The sequence below is a fragment of the Poecile atricapillus genome, chromosome Z, assembly GCF_030490865.1.
Source record: "Poecile atricapillus isolate bPoeAtr1 chromosome Z, bPoeAtr1.hap1, whole genome shotgun sequence".
Classification (NCBI taxonomy): Eukaryota; Metazoa; Chordata; class Aves; order Passeriformes; family Paridae; genus Poecile; species Poecile atricapillus.
In genome coordinates, this window is record NC_081289.1 from 13,342,425 (window position 1) to 13,366,894 (window position 24,470).

A 24,470-nucleotide genomic window follows, 5' to 3' on the forward strand; every position below is an offset into this window, starting at 1 on the left:
TACTCTTACACACACCCACAAGTTTCAGATAATTATGTTAATTGAAGCTATGAAGGCTGTAATATTTTTTCAAAAAATAAAGTAGCAGTAGACCCCTCAAAATCCTGTCTGGACAGATCTGAGTGAAGCACAGTTTGCAATCTATCCAAGCTGAAGAAGAAAAGGCTTCTAAGTGAAGGTATGATGTGCTGCTACAGCAGAGGAGACACTTGTGTTAGATCATACACACGTAAAAACACCACCTGTACACACGCAAAAACACCACCTGTTTTACCTGTTTAACAGTTGATGTTATGCAACTCTAACTGCAGAGAGTCAGCTGGCATTTGTATATTCTCTTCCCATTAGTCAGTTTTCCAACAGATAATTCTAACTCTAAGTGGTACTTTCTTTTTTGTGATATTTGTATGTTTTGGGGAAGAAAAAAAAGGTCAGTCTAACCCTATATTAAATATTGAAGTCTAAAACAACAAAATCAAGACATCAAGCAATTCTGAAATGACATTAAACTAACTTAAAAACTGAAAATATTTCTCTTTTATAAAATGTAACTATGGAGCAAAATGTCAATGAATAAAAAAAGTCTTGCATTAAACTAGCTGGATTTAAGTGTTCAGTGGAATGAATTTGTTTCTACAGCTGTCTTTTTAAAGGGTGGTATTGAAACTCTATGTATCATTTATCTGAACTTTGTTTCAACCTAGCGATACTATCTTGCTAGAATTGTCACTTTCAAACCTGTGAGTTAAAATACAAAATTAAACTTGAGTTATCTTCTTACAGAGTGCTATTGGTAAAAATGCTGGCAAGAACTTTATAATTCCTTCTTGTAACTGCATCACATGATAAGCAACTGGAAATTATCCTAGCACAGGGGATACTGACTACCTTAGGGCCCTCTGCAGATGAAAGCAAAGCAGAGACTGAAGTCAGTTTTGCCAGGTTTCACTGACACAGATCTGAACATGCAAAGAAGAAAGACAGTTCACATCTTCCTGCCTGCATTTCCAAAATCTGCCTTTGTACTTTGACTTTTCATCACACAGAGTGCCTACAGGCCACTCACAAGTTCAAGATCACTGGGCATCCTCAAATTAGGGCAGAAGCAAACATTCAGCTTTGTTTCCTTATGCCTCCTTCCAGCTAATTCCCTCTGAGTGCTAGGAGAATCACCATGAGAAGGCAGGAAAGCACATGGATAAATACCGGCATGAAGTGTTGAAGAGGAACAGCCTCAGAGCATGCACAGGCAAGTATCTTCACTTGACCCATGCTAACCATAAGATAACATCTTTTCAATTGTCTAAGAACTCCTAAATTGGAAGATGGCTGAATAAGTATGTCTGTGAGACATAGTAGTTCAGTCTTCGTGGTTTTGTTTCTCTATTTATGAAAATAAACTAGAGTGAAAGCTGTGAATGTAACATGGACTGGATATGCATATATCCTAGTTCCAACAAAAAAAACCCAAACCATGCTAAGTGTGTTCCTTGCTGCAGGACTGCCATTGACCTTTCAATCTTGTCCCTTTTCAAATGCAAAGACAGGCTAATTCTGAGCTACTTTATTTCCAGTCTGCCTGATATTGTTTATGGAGCAGTAGGTATCTGGTATATGGAAGAGAAGAAAGGCCTAAACACTCCAGTTCTTCCCATGGCTGTCTAACAAACACTAGTTGAAGTTTTCATGACTCCCAGGATTCCAAGCTAGAACATGTGAACTCTGATGATGGGATTGTGTGTAACAACCTCATGTACCTCCTCCTTCTGCTTCTGGGATACAATATAAAGGGATTTTAGTTTTTTGCTGTGATTTGTTTTTTACCCATCTTCCCATCCCTTCCACCTCTCCAAGAAAAAGACTCTGACCTCAGCAGGGCAAATATTAAAGAGCACCTGTAGTATTATCATGACATTCATTAGGGAGTATTTAACTCAGTGTATGTATGGCCCATAGCTCTTTGCTGGACCAACTAGACATGAACAATGTCATGGAATTCTAAGGGAACCCTCAGGCTTTGTCAACCAACTCACTGCTGGTAACTGCTGCCTAAGCACTTGGCCTGTCCTCAAAATTACTTTATATTCCAATACATCAGTATTTATGACTGGACCAGCAAACACAGGAACTGATATAATATGGTTTTTCCCCCTCAAACACCAACATATGATCATGTGACAATTCTGTAACTGCCTTTATTTTGACTTTACAATCAGCTACTTTAGCTTGATTCAGAGAGTGGACTTGTATCTAAAATTCTGACAGAATAGTAAGTATTTCTAAATATATTTTTTTATTATAAAGCCATTTAGTGCTAGGTCTTTAAACAAGACAAAGTTGGTGAAAGGAAGATGACTACTTCCTGATCAAAGCACTCACCTTTCTGTAATCTGTCTGAACCCAAATCTTCCCCTTTTCATAAAAGGTCTCTGACATGGACAAAGCCTTGTGAAGGGTGTAAAGAAGTTGTTCTCCCTCCATCCCGCTGAAACTATTTCAACCTTTTATAAACACGTTTCCTGAACCACAGATTGGATGCCAAGTGTCTTACTTGTCAAAGTTAGGGACAAATTCCCCCTCTAACTCTGTTCACCGCTGTTATTTTATGCAAAATAAAAACACCAAAAGGAAAGAAGAAATGAGTGTGGACTGGAACTTGTATTTTCCAATAGTAGAAGCCCAGGTAATTCTGTTCTCAGTCATTTGCATTCCTTTTCCATACAAAACATGCAACAGGAGAAGCAGGCAAAGCCTCACAAGCAAAATTGTTCCACCACACCCCAGCAAATGAAACACCCCAATTCTCATTAGCATTTCTTTATGGAAAGGAGAAAAAACACCTATCTACACCAGGTAGCCTCTTAAGGTGCACTCAATTCAACTCCCCACAGATTTGGGAAGAAAAGTGTAAAGAGAATGTCCCACATTGCACATTAGCTGTTCTAATCACGACACTAGTGGCTAAAGGAACAGAAATAATTTTGCAGACTTAGAATTTAATTTCCTCTGGGTTTTTTTCCCCCAGTCTCTTAAAAGAGATTTTACCTCAGGCCAAGTGCAACACTTCACCTCTACAGGCATGGAAATTATTTTGGTAATAAAATGAGAGAAAGATCAGTTACGGTCAAGCCATTTTTTAATGTAAAAAACCTCTGTGTTTTTTTCATAAGAAAGCTATAGGAAAAAAATATCCTATTTTTTTACCAATTGCATCTACTCAGGAAGTGGCAATAAACCATTCCCTAGTAGTTATTACAGAATTAAGGCTACAACAGCATTTGGGGTGCAATGGACAGGTCAGACAATATATGTGAATACATATAGAAATGCATACACATGGACACTTATGCACAAATAAACCTGTCCATAGTCATGACAAAAATTATCTTTATGGTCCAGATGCCCCAAAGGACTTAGAAAACCCATCTCCAACTGAACTAATGACTTAACACAAGGGAAATCCGACTGACACAAACATTTAAGTGAAAATTTTCTACTTAAACATTTAAGTGAAACGAGGCCATGCATACACATTTCTTAAAGATACCTGCTGTTGAGATAGAATGGAGGGTTGCAACCTTCACCTAAAGGCTATAGAACTACTGATAGACCAAGGAGAACAGGGTAAAAATGGTCCTCGAAGAAAGAATTTAGCAATGATATGCAGCAAGAGCCTGTATTAGTGCCTGAGCTATTCAGCATATCCAGAAATGACTGAAAAAAAAGGTGGTGGTTAGTGAGAGAACATGATTTTTGGTATATAATTATTTAAAGTACTAAAGATGAAAATCAACAGATTGCAGAAAAACCTAATACTGACCAGTGTAATAAAAGGGTAAATGGAATTCAATGTAGAGAAATATAAAGTGACAGGCATGGAAGAATAAAACTATGTTCACTTTATATATAAAATGATGGTTTTTCAATTATTATCACGCAGTAATGAAACACTGGTTTTGTAACAGTTCTATGAAATTATAATCTCAATGATCTGTGGTGGTCACAAAGGCAAAATAAATGTTAGGCAAGGAATACAGCACATTATGCCATGGCTTTCCTCTCTTCAAAAATGGTTTAGAAGAGTTAGGCAAGATATAAGAACACATAGGAAAGACATTGGGAGTTTCCACAAGTGACAATTAGACAAATTTGGACTTGTCAAACTGGATGAGTGATGACAAAGAGGGTTATGGTGCACATTTATTATTAACATGGACAGGAAATGATCATTTGTTGCTGGTTCAAAAACAAACCAAAAAGCAAAGTATTTCTTCACACAGTGTAAAGCTAAGCTTTAAGAATCCTTTCAAAGGGACCACCTAGCTCTCAAGTTTCTATTAACTTCAAAAAACCCACTGTGTCAACAGAGTTGTTTAGCTCCACAGTGACAAATACCAGATTTTTCTCTTCAAGATTTCCTTTTTTGCATTTCTATACTCATTTAACTAAACATGCAGTTCTGCACTGTGCTCTTCTTCACAGGCTTATCTGTCTAGTCTTGACTATGCCCTTCCTGACCATGCAAAAATGATGAAACTTTTACTGCTTGTTTCAGGATTCTTGTTACATACATCTGGTATTAGACATCAACTGAAAGGTTTATTTAAACTGCGAATGAATCTTTTGTTGTCGTAGCCAGACTCAAAGGCATTACTTCCACTCACATTTTACAGTCTTCATCTATCTAGAATCACAGAATGAGAAACTCTTGTTTTCAGACTCATTAGGACATACACAATACCCCCACAAGATACTTCCACAGAGAAAGCTGAAAGAACAAAGAAGGATGCACTGGTCTTCACAGTTCCTGCAGTCCTGTCACCATCAAATACAAAATAAATCTATCTGAAACATCTATAATCAATGTAGACTTTTACAGCATTGTTGACCAATTACTGGTCCAAGCTTCAGTTTGCACAGATGTATTCCTGCTTCAGTATTTTTAAGTAGAAGTGGCACCAAAAAGAGACTCCTCTCTGCCAATCCTAACCAATTGAATTAAAAAGTGAATTAGATTTTCAACTGTCAATCTCAAACATAAAACATAAAACTACATTTAATTAAAAAAAAAATAAAAATCAAAATTCTCTAGTTACCCAACTAGTAAAGCACAACATTGATGACATAAGAAAATCTTATAAGACAGAGGGTATAAACTGAAAACACGTGTATCAAATAATGATACATTAATGCTTGCCTTAAACATGTTTCTCACATGCAATGCTTGATATTTTATGTAAGTATGGTGTTAGTTATACTTCATTAGTTGCAGAGCAGATGCTAAGCACGATAAAAGAGTATTTTAGAGAGAAACAAGAAGTGTGCCCAAAAAAGCAAGTGGAAAAATGTGTTATTTCCCAGAACACCAGTCAAAGAAAATGTTCCTAGTTAATAAACATAAATAGTTAACAAAGCAAGTTTTCTACATTTTATTTAGGCCTCTTAACAATAGGTAGGTTTTGGTGCAGAAAGCTAAATCCAGTATCTGAAAACTGACCATAATGAAAATATGTATGCATTAAAGTCAACCAGTAGTCTATCATCATTTATGTAACATTTTAAACATTTCTTTCACTGTGTCATAAGTAATATAATTTTTTAATTTTGCTAAATGAATGCAAAAAAAAAATTATTTTGAAAACAGAAGCCTACAGTGTGTCTAACCTACCTGTACTAATATAACAAGGCCTAATTCAATATTTTAAATTTTAATGTGACAATTAGTACATTAATATCACTAGTTAAAGATAATAGTAATAAGCCATTAAGATAATTATATGAATCACTACAGGGGTATGAAATGGGAAACACGAGGAGCTTCAGCTACATTTGAAATGATGAGAACTTTACTTAAAGTATTGTATGCCCACAAATAAAATGTTTTGAATAGATTTGGCACTAGTCACATACCAAAAGGTTGTGTACTATTATTACAATGAAATAGACAGAACTCAATAGATTTTAAACCTAGGGATGTGACCAACATGTTTGCATATTAGATGAAAAAAATAACATTAAAATAAACAAGAAGAAATATACAAAAAGGTATACAAAATCTAGGATAAATGTTACTATTGAAAACTGTGGGAAAAGTAATTTGTAAGCCTTGTACTAGTGAGTTTATCACAGCTGAGATTTTCCTCTACCAAAAATAAGGGGATTTTCTAAAACACCAAATAAAAGAAATATTTCTTTATGAAAGACATTTAATGTAACTACTTTCAGCTAGAAAAAAACATAAAGCTCTTGAAATACAGCCCAATATTTAATCTAATTGCTCTCCATTGCACATCTGTGACCAAGGACATAAGACTACCCTGTCATCTGCCTGCATGCCAATGGAATTTCTGTATTCCTCACTACACCCCAAGTGGCCTGTAGATGTTAGAGAGGCAACACAAACATTGCTGGAAGAAGCACTTTGGCCTCTCAGAAGCAGTACTTCCAGAACCTAATAAACTGTCCACTCCCCAGTGTGCATAACAAGGCAGCTGTGGGGGCCACAGCTGTACTGTGGGGTCATCCAACCTCCTCCCCACCCAGTTCTCCAGCTCTGAAAGAAGCCCTTGAAACGCCCAAGACAAGTTGCAACTCCAGCCCCACCTGCCACCTCACTTGCAGACTCAGCAACCATAACTCATGGCATAGGAGATGTTCAGCTGCCCAAAAAAGTGCTGCTGTTCATGCAAGGAAAGGCCCAATAATTAATAGTCAGGAATCAACTTTATGAGACAGCTTACAGAAACAGTTTCATACAAGGACAGTAAGAAATTACTAGACTTGTGATATGCTTTGCAAGAAAATGCTGAATGATAACACAGTAGAAATTGCTACATTCAGAAAATTAACCAAACCCAAAATATTCAGACAGCTACTAAAAGTCATGGTCAGTAGGGAGGGCTATATGCAGACATGACTTCTACAGACTTGAAATGAAACTTACAATATTTGATAGTAGCTAATCCACATCTTAATTACCTTCAGCAACACATGTAAAGTGAAACACTATTACTAAAAAAATCCTACACCCCACACTAAAAAACTCTGCCGTATCTTCTTTGTCTAATCACATGCAGGAAATACAAAGAGAAAACAGAGAGACAAGACTTGCTCTTAACGCTTCTGTACTTCTGAATACAGTGAAGAAGCAATGACTTCTTACTTGGGTATTTGGCAAATTCAGGATCCACTCCAAATTTTCTCATTAGAGTACATCACAATTTGATATAAGAAGGAATTTGATCTTGCTTGTTTTGCTCACCAAAACATTTCCAAACAGTGACTTCAAAAACCCCTTAATTCTGTTTCGGACTTTGTCTAGGAATAGGACCATAAAGTATTTTAAAAATCATTTTAAAAAACATTCCTTCTCTAAGATGGGAAGCACCCACCTTAGTAAGACATGCTATGGAAGACTTCAAACCAAATACTCCAAATTTTAATTTTGTTGGATTTTTACAGATTATGACAGAAAAATTTCACTACCACAACCCCCATCCCTCCACCAATGAAGCAGCCAAAAGGCTGCTGCTCTAAACACAGCCCTGTAAATTACAGTATGTAAGGGATTAAACTTAAGCCTAATGCTACAGTCAACCTTCAACAGCTGAGTTCTATTAATGGCCACTCCTTAAAAGGAATCCTTATTGGTTACTATTTAAAACTACAACTCCATTAAAATCTTGACTGAAAGAAATTACATGTGATATGTATCACCCATCACTGCCATGACAACAACACCCAGTTCAAGTATGTACTGCATCGTTTACTGCAATTTATCCAAAGCAAAAACATACAAAAGGGTTCACTAATCAAATACTATCAATGAATACACAATGAAAGAGATGAGTTAATTTATAATGGTAGGGATTATGTGTAAACTAGAATAGTAAGACTTCCAGTGCACTGAAAAGCCCAGTGTCATTATTATTCTTTCACTCTCCTTCCTACGTGGATTTATTTAAGATCAGCATTGCAAAATTCCAGCACAGTCAAGGCACTGTAAAGTACTTAACAGAAAAACATCAAGGGAAAAGACAATTAATTGATGTTTTACTTCCAGACTGCAATTTCAAGCACAGGACCAGAAATAAGGGGAGGGTGTGTAGGTTAGTATGCTGAATAGCAACTGCATATATGTGTGGCATTCTGTTCACTGCTGAATGTTTTCTCCTGTTGAATACTTACTGCTCTCCAATGCATAGTCTTTTTGAGATTCAATGCTCCAAAGTGTTCCTGCTTTCTCATTCAAAGAATCTTTTGAATGAAGAAATTTTCAATTATTGGCACATCAACCGAAGGTCAAGTTATCTGTGGGAAGCTGTTGGCTTCCTACTTACACTATTTGTTGACCTTGTAACTCTTCGTGTATCATATCTGTTTCTATATCTGAACTTCCCTGTTTAAGGCTCTGTCACTGATGGTGAATTAGTAACAAGAAAGAAAACAATTTAAGCAACAGATGATAGTAAAAAATACAAAAAAAAGCCAACCCTATCCAATACTATGCTACCTGCTTCTAAGGAAACAGGTCAGCAGGTCTGAACACAGCTCCACTTCTAATTCACATGCTAGACTAAGTAAAGAAAGCACAACAAACCTTGAGCAGATCTCAGCAACCTGCCAAGTGAAGACACATTGTGCTGCTGTTGTTCTGAACATCAGATGCACATTTTTCAGTCCCATCACAGTCCTTCCCTTTGATCTGGGTGTTACTTTCCCCATCCAGGTTCACTTTGTCTGATACATCTCTGCTGCAAAAATCATGTGTTGTCTTGTTTTAGCCTGGGTTATGGTGGGTGTGTTTTCCTCTCTTAGGAGGTAGAAGGTGAGAGAATAGCTCCTAGGTGGTAAGGTTACTAAATCCAAATCTCTTGCTTCCTGGACAAGTGAGTACAGAGAAGATAGGATTTTGTTGTCATTTTTCTTAAATGAACACGGTCTTGTCAATACATCCTCCAGTGGAAATATAAAAAGAAGCCCAGGACTGCTTGCAGTCCTGAATGAGCACAGTAGGCAATATCTACATGACCAACACTCTCACACATACAAGCAGCTACGAGGGTTTTTGTTTATTTTATTGTTTGAATCAAGTATTGAAATGTCAGTTGATTGCCTTCCATGCAGCTAAGTGCTTTTCTGGCCAGACTCTTATCAGCATTTAGCATATAAACAAAGTAAGATTTTGTAACAGAATAAACAAAGCCAGAAATTTTCATTTTTGTACCTATTCAGAGCCTCAAGAATTGCTGACAAGTCTAAAAATATATCACTCCAAGAATATGTAAGGAAAAAGACGAATTCAAAGGAGTGCTGGTTTAGTTTTGCCTCTTCAAGGGTAATACTCGTTTGACCTCATGCAGGTATGAATGGTGCAAAAGATAGCCGGTGATCCCAGTCTCACAGTGTCTGCTGTTATGCTGGGCTTGGAAATCTTAAAAGAACAGGGACATGACAGACCCACATGTACCACTGCAGGAACTACAGCTGAGACTTCCATCACTGACAGAAGACAGAGGTTTATGCTTCTGGCTTTGCCTTTGTCTTGAGAACAAGATTTCTGATAGAAAACCTGTCTCACTGAGAATCAAGCTTTCTGATATTGTTTTTCATAGTTTCTAGACACTTTCCCAGGAAAGTAACTATAAACATAGATATTTATACATTGAATTAAAGCTATGTCTTTTGATGGACGTTTCTTATAACTAGTGTGGTTGGGAAGGTGGTAACCCGACTATCCAATCCCTGGTCGTTGTTGAGAATCTATAAATACTGAAGCAAAAGAATAAAGTTCCTTCTTCTTCCTCTATCCCACATCGAGCGGTGTCTGTGTGAATCATTTTGTGTCCAACAGTGACAAAAAACTGCAAAGCAACAAAAACTTTTTTTGGGAATGAGGAGTTTCCAGTTTAGAACAATGGAAATTAGAGTGTGAGACAAAATCAGTGTATCCTAGGTAGTCACAGAAATAAAAAGATATATATGGTACATAAAACATTCAAATCCATCTTCCTTCTGTCCCTACCCCTACCAAAAGAAAAACTTTAATCTTGTCAGTCTAGCTGTTACTGTTTCCATTTTGAAAAAAAAAGCCATGGGGATGAGACCAATTTTTATTATTTTAATTTTTTTATTCAGTGAAACCTAAACATGTGACAAGTAGAAAGTTATTTAATCAATAATGATATCATAGAACAAGTTTTGACAGGGGTATGAATAAAGAAAATCGCAGTAACAGGAGAATCACTCAAAATGTCATTGCCCTTTAAGGGCACAAAAGTGCTTCTGATAAAAGGTCAAATGCAGGGGATAAAATATTAACAATTACAAACCCCCAAACAGCTGTATTTAATAAAAAACAAGGTACCAAATAATTGAAAATATAAAAACAGAATAATCTGTCAAATGTGACACTGACAAAATCCCTATGCAAGAAAGGTGCCAAACAGTAATGCTCAAGCTAGTGTTAAAAAAGCCCATCATTATTGTTCACACTTTAAGTTTAGCCTTCTTGTCTTTAATCATGGTTCATAAAATTGTAACTACTAGCACAATGTAAAATAGTTAGTCTGAGTAATCCAAAATATAAAACCTCTCTCAGGAAAATAATTATGATATGGAATAACAAAATAATTTATTTATATTCTTCAGTGCTCCATTACTTTTTAGTTTGCTTTTGTTTTAAATGACACTTATACAGCCAAACAGAAGGATAAAAAGGAAATACTCTTTTGCAACTTGCATGAGGACATGAAGAGACCAACCCAAGTATTTATAACTCAGAATTAATGAAAACAAAATGTAGGTTTTTTTCTTTTTTTAATGAATAAGAACTTCTTAATTTGAAGCCTGTTAAAAGAACCTTATAGGCAGGCAGGATAGGTATCAATGAGCCTCCAGTAAAGACATTAGAAAGAAAAAACAAAAAAAGAGGTCTCTGTGGTCATTTCTCGTGATAAAGTAAAATTGGTTTCCTCTGTATGCTACAACTTCATCAAATGGGGATCTAGACTATACAATTTGTTAGGATACCATCCACAGCTTTGGAAACTGTTCCAGAACATGTGTGGAAGTTTTCTTTGATGGTTATACTGCTGCTATTGTTTAACCAAGCTGCATTATTTACCTTGGCTAATTCACCTCTTCCCCCTGACCCTCCCTAACCTTCTCTTTTTTTCAAAAAACTTTCCCATCATTAATTAGTTTCCTCACAACAGAAGTAGAAGTCAAGATGTCTTGACAAGCTCTCTAAATGTACACAGCTTGATCCTCACTGTACCAGAGCTACATTTTATGAGAGATTTTCCTTTTAACTAGGAAAGACCAAAGTTAACAAGACTATTAATGTACAAAACATTAAAAAAAATAACCAGAACAGTATCTGATGCTCTTTAGTCTCATAAAGGACAATGCAGTATAAGAACATGAAGCTTTAATCTTTCTGGCACCAAAGAAAAATGGAAATGTCTCCTGGGAAATGGGACAGGGTGCCATCTTCACCAGTATTTAACAATGACACAACTGGAGCTAACAGAAGTCAAAGGGACAGAGTTAAGTATTGACTGTCAGCCTAAAAGTCTCCTAGAAAACAGATGGACAAAAATCCCTAAACAAACAGCAAGGACAAAATCATACTTCAGTATTGTACTATGGTACAATATTTTGATGTTCCAAGAAGTGATCTTCATTGAGGTTGGCACTCGAGAACAAATTAAAATTTTCTGAAAATCAAAACTACAGTTCCTCACATGTCAAGTACACTTAGGAATGCTACAAGCTGCATATCCAGACTGACTTCTTATTTCAATCTACTTTATGGAGGAATAAATACAACTACATGTTAACACATTTTTAAAAAAGTAAATCCAAGATACTGTAACAAGAAGATACTCAAAAGAAATTACTTCAGAAGCCAACACCACTGTTTCAACTCTATTGGTGATGACATTATGATATACTATTTTCTAAGTGCACAATAATACCAAACAATCTCAAAAAATTATATGATTTACATGGTTTATCCAGTAGCCTGTAACAGCAAGTCTCTTCCAGGTGTGCTTACATCATATATAAATGAATGGTTTAATACTTGCAAATGGATATGTTTATCCTGCAGATGCAAGGATGTGAAACTGCTCTTAAAAACAGATCAGTATTTCTCTGACTTATGGGCTAGAATAGATCTGTTATCATGCAACACCAAGCTTTATGTTGTGTTCCCAATATACACTCTCAAGCCCAGAAAGTCAGTCCTCTAATTAGCCAGATCTCTTATTTTACCTTCCTGATTTTTACTGCCTAAGGTTCTGTGATGCACTGCCTGCTATTAAGAACAGCTTGAGCCACAAACAGATTTTTCTTTTTTCCTGCTTGATATTACAGGAATCAAACCCTTAAAAGTTAAACAACATCTGCCTCTATAATCTTCACAACTTCCCATAGCCATCAACAAGGATGGCTGCCACATGTCTGAAAACAGAGGCAAATGAAACAGTGGGTCCTCTTACACTCTGGAGAAAGGCAGATGCCAGCAAGGGCTCAAGAGAAGTATTACAAAAACCTTTGCTAAACTAAAGCATTCCAGTGCTGCTCTGAAGCCAAGACCTTCAAGTTACAATGCAGGGAACCTAGAAACATAAAGCATGTGCCTGGCATGGACCTAATTTCTTACTGAGAGGATATGGATTGGATTTTACCAGGGATATTAGCAACAAACCACACTTTGTGGGAGATTCTGGGATAAATCTCTACAAGCCCTTGTCAGTAGCAATAAAGACTCCCCATGATACAACCTACGAGAGCCAAAAAACAGTAGTGCCTTCTAATGCTTTCTCATTCCATTGTCCGTGCCACAACTTTGAAGCTGTAATTCAGTAACTGTATAATAATGCATTTTGTGGTAAATATGATAGTCTAAAACACCTCAAAGTCTACTGACAGACATGCCTGGCATCACTGAATTTACAAGCATTCTGCTGCACCCTCTAATTAAAGAAAGTCTGATCCACCAAAATGAATGTATCTGAAGGTGATAAAACTCTAAATAGAACTGAGGATTAAATATTCCTGCTTCACAGAAGAGCTCTGTGCAGCCAGAATCAATGTCTCAAATGAGGCCCTGTCCAGACCTTTCTCAATGGACTACTGGAACCATAACACATCCAGCAAGAAATTATTCAATCACAAGCAGTTCATGGCTGATGTGTTTTCTAATGGGAGATTTCTATAATTTTCTAACCAGACAATGCAACTACAGATCAATTAATAACATCTATGTGTAGCTCTTCTTTAAATCTTACTAATTTCTAATGAAAACAATAATAAAATAGTAGATGTATTTAACATATAAAATATGGAGTTCTTTTAACATATCAATTTTTTGAAAATAAACTATTAGTTATTTTACAACAATTCTCAAGACTTTGAGGAAACCTTCTAAGAATCCTTTTATATGGTTTTAGTACATTTCCTTTACTGTTTCTTTTTCAAAATAAAATAATGTATTTATATATTTAAAGCCCTTCCACAGGCCTTTCAGCAATATTCCAGTATACCTTTCCTGAAACAAGTCTGATTAGATTAAGTACAATCTTCCAGACCTTTGGTCAATTATTTTCAGTATTCTCCGGGGTTTTTTTAACACAGTCCAGTTTTTTCCCAAGTCTTTTTTGACCTTAGGCTCTTAAATCAAGCAATTCAGAACTTAACATTCAATCACTCAGTGTAAAAGGACTGCTATAATGAAGATGAAGTAAAGGGAACAGTAAAAATAATGGAGTAATGGAGAAAAGAGAAAAGCAGACAGTAACTCATGGGATCTTTGTAGTTTACATGCATTGCACTAACTGATGGCAATGCATTACTTAAAAAGAGCTCAAAAATCCTTTCTAACATGAAGGAATTTACTCTCATCTAGAAGTAATATCATTCAATGCACCTACTACCTGAAAACAGGACCAACTTTCACACTGCTCACCAAGCCAGGTTAATGCCCAGGAAAGAACACAGCTATGGAAGGTCACAGCAAGGCATCCCACAGGTTCTTCTGCCCTGAAGCACATTTTATTGATGCATGACTTCAATGTTTATGTACCCACTGTACCTACAACCACGTGCAGAGAAGCTTCTCTGTTACTCACTGAAAGAATCATAAGATACCTAAAGCTGGACAGAAAGGAACCGTGCAAGACTAAGAACAAGAAACAAATTTTGAAAAAAATAGCAGGATGGCTTGTTAACACACTAAAATCAACATCTGCCCCCATCATTAAATTAATAAGCTCATTTCACCCTAGAAAATTCTTCTAGATCTTTTCTCATTCACTGGATAGAAAGCTGCATTTCACTATAACCATTTTTTCACATTTCAGTCTAGGTCAAAGCTGGTGGTAAGTCTTAGAACTGCCTCCCAATATGAATGCAGTTGTTCCTGGTTTGTTGTTAGCCAGCTATCCATACAAACACAACCCAGTATTTTGGTAATATGTCTTTAAAAATAAATAAACTATTTTTCTGTGCATCCCACTTACATTTTTTCCCTTACTGAGTTGGTTTGTTGCCAAAAAGACTAGAAGAGTTACAGGATTTGTGAAGCTTACTTGTATTTAGACAAGTAAAATCTTGCAGAGGTATTCTTTTTCTTAATGTATTTAACTTATTGCATCCTCAGTAGTAGCAGCCTTTCTTTATTATGCGACCACCTTCAAATTATTTAGATTAAACTAAATTTTATTAAAGGTCATAAAAAGCTAGCTATTCCAATCACTCTTTGCATGCCTTAAAAAAAATAAAACAATAAAAAAATCACCACAGAAATCACTGGACAAATAACAAATAAACCACTAGATAAGTAATAAATAAACCAGACCTTAGGATGAAGTTTTTCAGAAATAATTTTAAGTAGTTTGTTAATCAATACCAAAAATTTCTAACTGGAGTAATTCTGCTTTCAAATAGTCAAGAAAAAAATCATCAACTTGTTGTTGTCATACTAACTGAGAAATTAATATATGCATATGCTTTTCAAGACTCTCTTGAAAAATGTTAATTTAAGAAATGTGTTTCAAAATGCTAATTTTGTAAAAAATTAAACCTTATGATAAATATAAAAATATCCCCTATATATAATTACGCATTAATCCCATCAGAAAAAAATCCATAACATCCAACTTCTAGTTAATATAGATCAGTATCATAGACCTCACTTTACAGCTTTGATAAAAGACAATCCAATATTAGGTATTAATAGTTTTAGCCTAGCTAGTCTCTAACAGGATTTATTTGTTGTAACAGGTTAATTTCGTGTAACAAGTTCAACTTGAAAAGCTCAGCTTCCAGAACAACTAATTTAACTTCCTCTACAGGAAATATGCATATTTGAAGGCATTGCTGGTATTTTCTGTGGAAAGAACACACGATAACCAGAAAAGTCTATTTGCAACGCCTCTGTTATGATTGTATGCAATGATTCTTAAGAGAGCCATACGCCAGTTTGGCACTGTAATTCAGGAAAGAAAACATTCACTTACCGCAGTGTGACTGGAAAACCTGTGGCTTGACTACCTGATTGCAGATATTGCACACTACAAGATAGAAATCATCATGAGCTGGATAATGGCCAAATAAGTGCATATCTGTGGGAAAGTTAAAAATATATACAAGAATTAGAAGTTATGCTTTAAATATATATATTAAGAAAAAAAAATTGAAAATACTGTAGGGCCATTACTGTTATATTAATTTACACAAAGCAAATGTATACATTGCTCCATAAGAGATTCTTACTATGTTAAAAAGATTTTTTTCCCTCTTTTGGGTTTCAAGGTCCTGTACTAATGCTGCAGTCTCATCCCTCAGTCTGAGTCAGAACACAGACTGCAACACTTTTTCTTAACACTCACTGCCAAGAAGTGGAATAAACATTTCTGTACTGGTCAAATGCTGAAACATTAAAGAAATATTTTTTTTAAAAATCTCTGCCTGAAGATCCTTAGAGAAAACATATTGCATAGGTTATGCTCTATATTACAATATTCTAAGCTTGACTTGAAGTTGCTTGAGAAAGGTTCCTGCTTAAAAGCTAGTTATAGTAACCAAGGTCCTACAGCTTAAAATACAGCCAGGAATACAATGCCACATGAAATATCTGATTCTGTGCAAATGCCCTTCCCGAGTTCCGACATGCTGAGGTTTGTCGGAAATACTGTGAGAAGAGACAAAGTTGGTTAATGATGTATTTCTTGGGGATGGCATGAGGAATTTAATGAAATCCAAAGACAGATACAGTCAGATGATGACAGGCACTTGTCCTTCTCAGCCAAAACACATAATGCAACACATGCATTCTTAAGCCATTACAAACAGAGTAAAATGGCTTAAATTACTAACTGAAGGCCTCAGAACTCTAACATTACAAGTGAGGTAACCTGTTCTACTCTTCATTGCTATAAAGAACAAGCACACACACTCATCCACCACAGCTCAGCTTGAAGGACAGAAACTCCACACTTTCATGCATTTCAGTGGGATCATGTCACCATACCGAGTGTTGCTAATGAATGTGTTGCTGCATTAGTAACACCATGCCAAGTAGTGGCCCCACAGATCACACTACCTCTCAGATTATAAAAATAAATATGTTGTAAATTTCAGTGTTATTCAGGAGCATCTGAAATCTATTACAGAACTTACAAATGCAGAATATTAATCTGAAATATTAATCTGGTGCCTTTTAAACAGGAGGAAAATCAAGAAACCAAACATGCACAACAGCAGCTGTGATTGATAAACATCAACAATGAAATCCTGCTTCTCCATTACGTCACGTATTTCTAAAAAATAACGATTTCTTTCAAAAACTGACTCAAACAGGTACCTTATTTCACTAGTTCTTAACTATAGCAATTATTTTGGCCCTAGAACTATTTTCATAAGTAATTCTGCCCTGGCCTCTGGCACTGTAGATCACTGCTCATGATGGCAGTGCTTGGCACAATGAAGTGTAAAATGTCTTCAGTTTCCAAAAAGCCCAGAGGAACGGGGCATCACTCTCATGGTAATACAGGCAGTAACACAGATAGATCTAAAGAGGCTCATTCAAGAATTTTTGGGCACAAACCAGCCCCATTAACCTGCAGATATTTTATAGTATGATATGATGTCCATTGTTTCTTTATCCCCTGCAAACCAAACCCCTTTCTTTCTGGTACTGCTTGTACCAGGCTATGAAATCCAGCTGAATAATTAACCAGACATGACACCTTTGCAGTGCTGGTCTTGCACTAACCAAGCCTTCAAATGCAGTACAGCCAGATGCATGCAACCAACACATTCAGCCTAAATTTAAAAGAATGCCACTGGTGAGGTATAAACTCCTTTGGTATAATTACTGTTAGTACACTGTTAGTACTGTTAGTGAAGCAAGAAGTGCAAAGTTAGGTTCAATCAAATCTTCCTTACTGGTAAAACAAATAAAACCCTAAGCAGACACTAAAACAGACCTTTAAATTCTATTTATTGTTTTGATATGATAATTCAGTGACCTTAATAATTATTTTACACTGGGAATTCTTAGCTGGATAGTTTTGACCAGAACCTACAGATTTCCAATAACAGCACTGTAAGTTCCACAGAAAGGAACATTTCTTCTGGGAATGAAAAAAGTCTCAACTCAAAAACATGCATTTAATTACACTTATGAAATATTTTTTAAATGGTTAAAATCTCAAACTATTTTTTTCTGCTGTTGGAAAGGTACAGTGACAATCTCTTATGAAAACAGAGACTTTTGCCCTTCACAAACAGAAAAGTTACAACTGTTTCTCAGTTTAAATTCCTTAAGTTCTTTTAACCTTCACAGATCTGTATCCTAACCTTTAAACTATATCCAGCTCTGAGGTGTCTAAACTTTGGCTGGGTCTGACTCTTTTTTATGATTTCTGGCTGCAGGGAGTAACTTTTAAAAAACATAAGGTATTAATATTGGCAAAAACCATTCAAGGACATAGGTGGGAAAAGGAATCAGGTTAGTTCACAGGATCACAAAACCATCTATCTTTTCATCAGGCACTGCCAAGGAGACAGAGTAGTGAAGGAAAGGTCCTGTGAACTTGCTCCACTACCCTGGCAAAAACCACTGCACCTTAGAGGTAAATAGTACCATTTGAGGGGGTCTTTTTCATACTCCCTATGGGTTGATATATAAAGAAATGGCAGAGACATGTAGGAGAACACACCAAAATGCTGCTGTGAGATACATAGCATCAAAAGGATGCACAGATGCAGAGTAAGTGACATCCTGAAGCAGCATTTTGGAAGTTTTTCATTTTGCAGGTGCCTAGAAATAGCCCAGTGAAGGTGCAAGTGTCCACTGTAAATGAGAGTGTTCTGTATGAAGTTATCAGCCCCCTCTGAAAAGTCTACTCAAAATAATCCAAGAATCTTGACACAAGGCTGCAGGTTGAAAATAAGAATGGCAGCACACAATAATACTGTTATTATTAAACCAGATTAGATAAAATACTTAAACACCACCTTTCAGATTTAAAGATCATCTTTTAAGATTCCTTAAAACTCTCACTATACAGGAGTTTTTAAGAAAGAAAAATTCTTTAAGTCCAAGCAGGTTCAACTACCTCTCTTAGTTTATTCATGTTAACCAGATTGGCATAAATCTGTTCTCATTATGAAATTCATGATTTATAATTATATAAATTACTTCTCAACTGTAATTGCACAACATATTAATATTGTCTCACTAGAAAGTCCAACTGGGGATGCACTTTATTAGATGTAATAATACTAAAAGTGCAATCCAGATCAGAGAATTTACAATGAATAAAGCAAGGAACATTTGAAATTTAAAAGAAAGTGGAAAAGACAAACAGCTATATATATTTTCATACAGGTTTTTCTGTTTTTAATAAGAATAGTTCAATGCTGCCATGTCCTACTCAAAGTAACCAAGGCTGAAAGATTATTTTAGACAGTGGTATCATTCTTAGATCAGATTGCAGCCATTTGAGAATTTGGACCTTCTGTGTGCAACAAAAAAAGACAATGGCCTCTCCAAACAAAAAACTGTCTTCTAAAGGCAATAATCACATCTCTGTGTCTGCTTAGTCAGAAGCAATGGTGATAAGCTTTTCAGAAAATATTATTTTTGGGGAAGAAAACATTCTTTGAAGTCAGTTCAGGAAAGACTTTTTCATGCAAAGAGGCAAGACCGCTGAAAAAGACAGGCAATAATTACTGAATAAGGTGAGTGACTATCAAATGGTACTGAAATTATTATCAAGCTATAAAAAAGAACAAGGAGGGACAGAAAAGCAATGGCAAAGAGTATTTCCTTCTACCAAAAAACTGCCTACCCCCTAAAAGTGAAACAAACTGACCACAGTGTGCATGACTCACCACACACTGGCATGGTGAGCTGCTTGTTCCCTCTGTGTCAATACATACAGCCACCAGTGTGAGAGAGAAAGGGCTGCCCAGCCCTTCTGCAAGGTGAAAGCATTCCTTAGCCCCCAGCACAGTCACCTCATTTTACTGGAAGATACTTCCAGCAGATTCAAAGTAGACTCTCGATGGCAAAAAGAAGTGGTAACTTACTTTTCAGTACCCACACACTTTCCAAAAGGGCCATCCACACATACCTCACTCCTTGCAGTACTGAATTGTCATCCCCTCAAAACGAAACATAACTGACACAGCCATGTCACATTCAATGATAAAATCCTGCTTGAAAATGAGCTATTGAACTAACAGGATGCAAAAGCAGCCCATATCATGGGAAAGATATTCTATATAGGTGGAAATCTGAGACTGCGAATGCTAACTGTTTGAAATTACTTTCATAGATTAAAATCTTAAAATACTGCTTTCTGTATACTTTGCTATGGCACTTGAAAAATTCTTTCTGTAGGTTTTATATTACTAACATTCGCAAATAAAAAGAGAGCTTTAACCATATGACATAGTTTTGTAAGACATCAACTTGGTGAAATTTGCATTAGGAACACACATACCATACAAAAAATAGAAAACGTTGCTTATGCAAATTGTGGCACAAACACAAAAATGCAGGTGTCAGATACAACTTTTTATCTTCTCCAATAACACACAGAAAGGAATCATTTTTAGAAACAATCAAAGGCAGATGACTTATATGAAGTTCCTTCTCTATTATTATATAATTCATAATCATTTACATCCCACTGTATAATAAAACACAAGCTAGAAATAATCTAAAACATTCTTCCACTGCAGAATTAAGGTTGTCAAACAGTAAGACCTCACAGTATTGCGTGGGAAATTGAGTTTTAATGATGATCTTTTGCTATAAATTATACATACTTTAAATGTTCACTTATATATCTGTTGCTCCACTAAATATACCCACAAAGCCTGCTTTGAAAAATATTAGTGATGTTTATGTGCCAAGAGAAGAGGAGTGAGGAGGGGAAGAGAAAGACTGTTCAAGACACACGGCACACTAATTTAAAACTAAAAAAGAAAAGCTAAGAAACAAGCAAAGACAAAAATGGCAGTGGACAACACCAAATACACGTGATTCTTCCAGCTCCTGAAGCTACACATTTTTAAACTCTGCATCTAGAATTGTGCCCAATATTTCCCTCTTGTTACATAGAAGCGACAAATCCGTACATCATTCAAGAACTAGAGCAACGTACAAAATCTTTCAGTGCAGTAGATTACTTCTACATTTGAGATTACTTAAAAAACTAAGTAATTTGAGTAGTGAATTGAAACTTGAAACTGAAACAATAAAAATACAATCTTTAGGGCATTATTCAGACACCAGTTAAACACGCTTGCATAGACAGGTTGGTCTTGTCATAGAAATAAATGTCACACTCTTTCCATTTAACATGAGCTTATTCTCCCCCGAGTGCAGTTTTCCTTTCTTACACAAAAACCAGTAAGTCACTTCAGTAATTAGTTCCCCAGTATAAATTGCATTTTACCCCTGAAAATGTCAGTCACACTTGCAAATTAATCACAGAATTATTTAAACTGAAAGAGATCGTTGGATGTCATTTACTCCAATATCCTAGTGAAATTGTGGCTAACTTCAGGGTCAGAACCACAAAGTAATGCTCAAGATCACTTATTTTCTGATGGAAAAATGCTGGTCATGGTTAAAGTAATCATAAAGTTGAGGAAAAAATCAAATTAAAATATTCATGACAGAACTAACACAGGACCAAACACAACTGTCGTAAGTCCTGACTGATGCCTTTCAGGTGCTAATACAAGGAACTTAAGATTCAGCATGCTAGAAAGTCAGGTGAGAAAGAAAATCAATGAGAAGAAAACAGAAATACTGGCCTTCTCAGGAACAACAATAATAAATGAAACATGACCGTGATGAAGAAAAAAAAAAAAATGCAGGGAAAAAGCAGCAAATGGACTTCAAGTGTGAGTGTGGTAAAGAGTCAAGGTCATGACACCTTTACATGAGTCCAGTATGGTTGAATGGTATGCTGCCTCCCAGGTTGGAGCAATCATAAGGATAGTGGCAATCCTAAAGAATGCTGGGAATAGTTCATTAATTATAGTGTAAACAATAAATACCATCCCCAATGACGCAGAAAGACTTTGTACTCCACTGCCTTATCTAGGCATTATGAAACGGCATTGAAGCTGGAAACAGTGCCTTCCATTCCCAAAGATCCATAATAAAAAACAGAAGTTCATAATTGGGAACCAATGATCTAAACAAATATTGTGGAATAACCATATCTACATAGCTTTTGCAACAACCTTTGTTTGGAAGGGATTATAAAGTAAGCTATGCAACACTGACACTACTATTTTGCATAAGACACTACATATCAGTAAAGAGAAGAATGAAATAAACATGGGAAAATGTGATATTGCAGTTCTTCCATAATTCTGAAGGCTTTAATGCAATTTATGTAGGCTATTTGCCATCCCAGTCTAAGGTAATTTGGCAATAAAGGACCAGAACTGCCTGGGCTACCAGATTAACATATCACAAGAATACTAGAAAACACAAAACTCATACATCAAAAAGTATGCTGCATACCTGTGACACCAAGAAATCTCCGTTTTTCATGTCTTAAGACATCTAAGTCATCTTAAAACATCTACCTAAAGTAATGTGCCTTAAAACAGTACCTAAAAACCTACTTTTTTTCCTTGAAAAACCTACTTTTAAAAACTTCCTTATATGGAGGCACAGGGCCCCTTAGCTCCTAGGGTAGGCAGAAGATAGCTCATCCTCTTATGGAACTTTTATTTCACTCTCTGTACAACTCAGAATTTAAACCAATTAAAGTTCGGCACTGGCATGGTTCTTTTGGACTCCCCATCTTCATACTCCTGCCCCTCCCATGTGCTTGTACCATCAATTAACTGATTACACAAGGCGTCAAATTCAAGCCAACTGAATCAGGAGCAGAGCAATATAAAAGACAGAACAAAACAGGAAAAGGTTTTCTGACGGTTTGATTCCATAAACTGCCACACTGCAGAACTTCATGAATGCTACCACCAGCGTGAGGGGAATGAAATGTAGAGCCCAGAACAGGACAGCAGGAAGGCCAGCAGGACCAACATCAGTACAAACTGCAGTGGTGACTCTCTAGATTATGCTGAAATCTGTCACACAGCCATCTGTGCAATATTAAAGGAAGACACTTGGATCTAAAAGAATATTTGTAAAAATACTTGCTTCTCAGTTAAAAATAGCAGTAAACATATTTATTAATTTGTAACATATAAAAAGATGTAGAAACATGGCATTGTGCTTGTGTGGCAAGGTTTTGGTAGTGTGGGGAGCTAGAGAGGTAACTTCTCTGAGATGCTACCAAAAGCTTCCCCCATGACTGACAGAGCCAGTGCCAGCCAGCTCCAAGTCAGACCTGCCACTGGTCAAGGCTGAGCCCATCAGCACATCAATGCCTCTGTAATAACATATTTAAGACGAAGAAAAAAGTTACTGTGCAGAAGTAACCGTGAACGGAGAATAGAGATGTAGAGAATATATGAGAAAAATAGCCCTGCAGACAACAGGGTCAGTAGAGGAGGAAGAGGTGCTCCAGGCACTGGAGCTGAGATTCTTCAGCAGTCCATGTTGAAGACCAGCCTATTTCACCATGGAGGTCCATGGGGGACCAGAGATCCACCTGCAGCCCATGGAGGACCCTACACTGGAGCAGGTGGATGCCCAAAAGGAGGCTGTGAGTCCATGGAAATAGAAGCCTATGCTACAGAAGCATATGTTGGCTGGGCTTGTGACCCCACTAGAGCATCCTGTTCTTGAAGGACCACACCCTGTGGGAAAGGACCCACACTGGAGCAGTTCATGAAGAACTGTTGCCTGCAGGAAGGACTCAAGTTGGAGAAGGTAGTGGAGGACTGTCTCCAATGGGAAGGACCTACACTGGAGCGTGGGAAGGAGTCCTCTCCTTGAAGAAGCAATGGCAGAAGCAACATCTATTGAATCATAGCCCCCATTCCTTATCGCCCTGTGCTGCTGGGTGGACATGAAGTAGAGAATTGGAAATAAAGTTAAGCCTGGGAAGAAGGGAGTGGTAGAGGAAAGGTGTTTTTAGGATTTGTTTTACTTCTAACTATCCTGCTCTGATTTTGACTAGTAATAAATTCAGCTAATTTCCCTACATCAAGTCTGTTTTGACTATGACAGCAATTGGTGAGTGACCTCTCTCTGCCCTTATCTCAGCCCACGAGTCTTGGTTATACTTTCTCTCCCTTGTCCAGCTGAGAAGAGTAGTGATAAGAGTAGCTTTGGTCAGTACCTGCCTCCAGCTAGGGTCCAACCACTGCAAGCATATCACCTTCCTTGACATAATTCCTTGTGTTTCTAACACTTTCTATTACTGAACTAATTTTAAAACCAGATTCCCATTTTGCCATTTAACTACTCAATTATTTTGTGGAAAGTATCCATACAGGGTAACTTCTACCTTATCAGTTTCTGAACACAGTGACTTTCCTGCCTGCCCTTCAGTGAAAGAACCTCCCCATTTCAGACATAAAGGGTGCAGGTACTCAGAAACCAATGTACATTTAAGAGAGGAGGTTATAAACCACTGAGGTCTGTTTGGATGACTATGAGAAATTTGGTTAATAATTTCTTTTTATTTTTTTTACCATCAGAGTTTAAACTACGAGCAACTGCAACAACAAAAGTTCCTAAAATATATTAATAAATATTAGTGAACATCTGTACTTGGACATTGCAGCTCAGGGCTGGAGTGACAGGACGGCACTGGAAAAAGATCAGCTACAGCAGACAGCCTATTCACCACCCTGGCAATACTCTGCATTGACCCTTCTCTAGCAAATCTGTTTGGAAGAATCTGGAGAGTGAACAAGGCTGCAAAATGAAACAAAATACAGCTTAACAGGGTGAAAGACAACAAAACCAATGCCTGCAATTGAAATGGACATCACTAAATTAC

General features: G+C 36.6%; 1 protein-coding gene across 4 annotated transcripts in view; it reads right to left on the minus strand.

Annotated features, from left to right (window-relative positions):
* Positions 1-24,470, minus strand: part of LOC131573139 (ataxin-7-like protein 1) — a 114,289-nt gene that overhangs the window by 60,425 nt on the left and 29,394 nt on the right. For 3 of the 4 annotated variants that reach the window (XM_058826782.1, XM_058826778.1, XM_058826779.1), the window contains exon 3: positions 15,528-15,632. The exons of the other annotated variant lie outside the window; for it this stretch is intronic. In XM_058826782.1, coding sequence (XP_058682765.1) covers positions 15,528-15,632 — 105 coding nt within the window. The remainder of the gene's footprint in view (positions 1-15,527; positions 15,633-24,470) is intronic. 4 annotated transcript variants of the gene reach the window in all.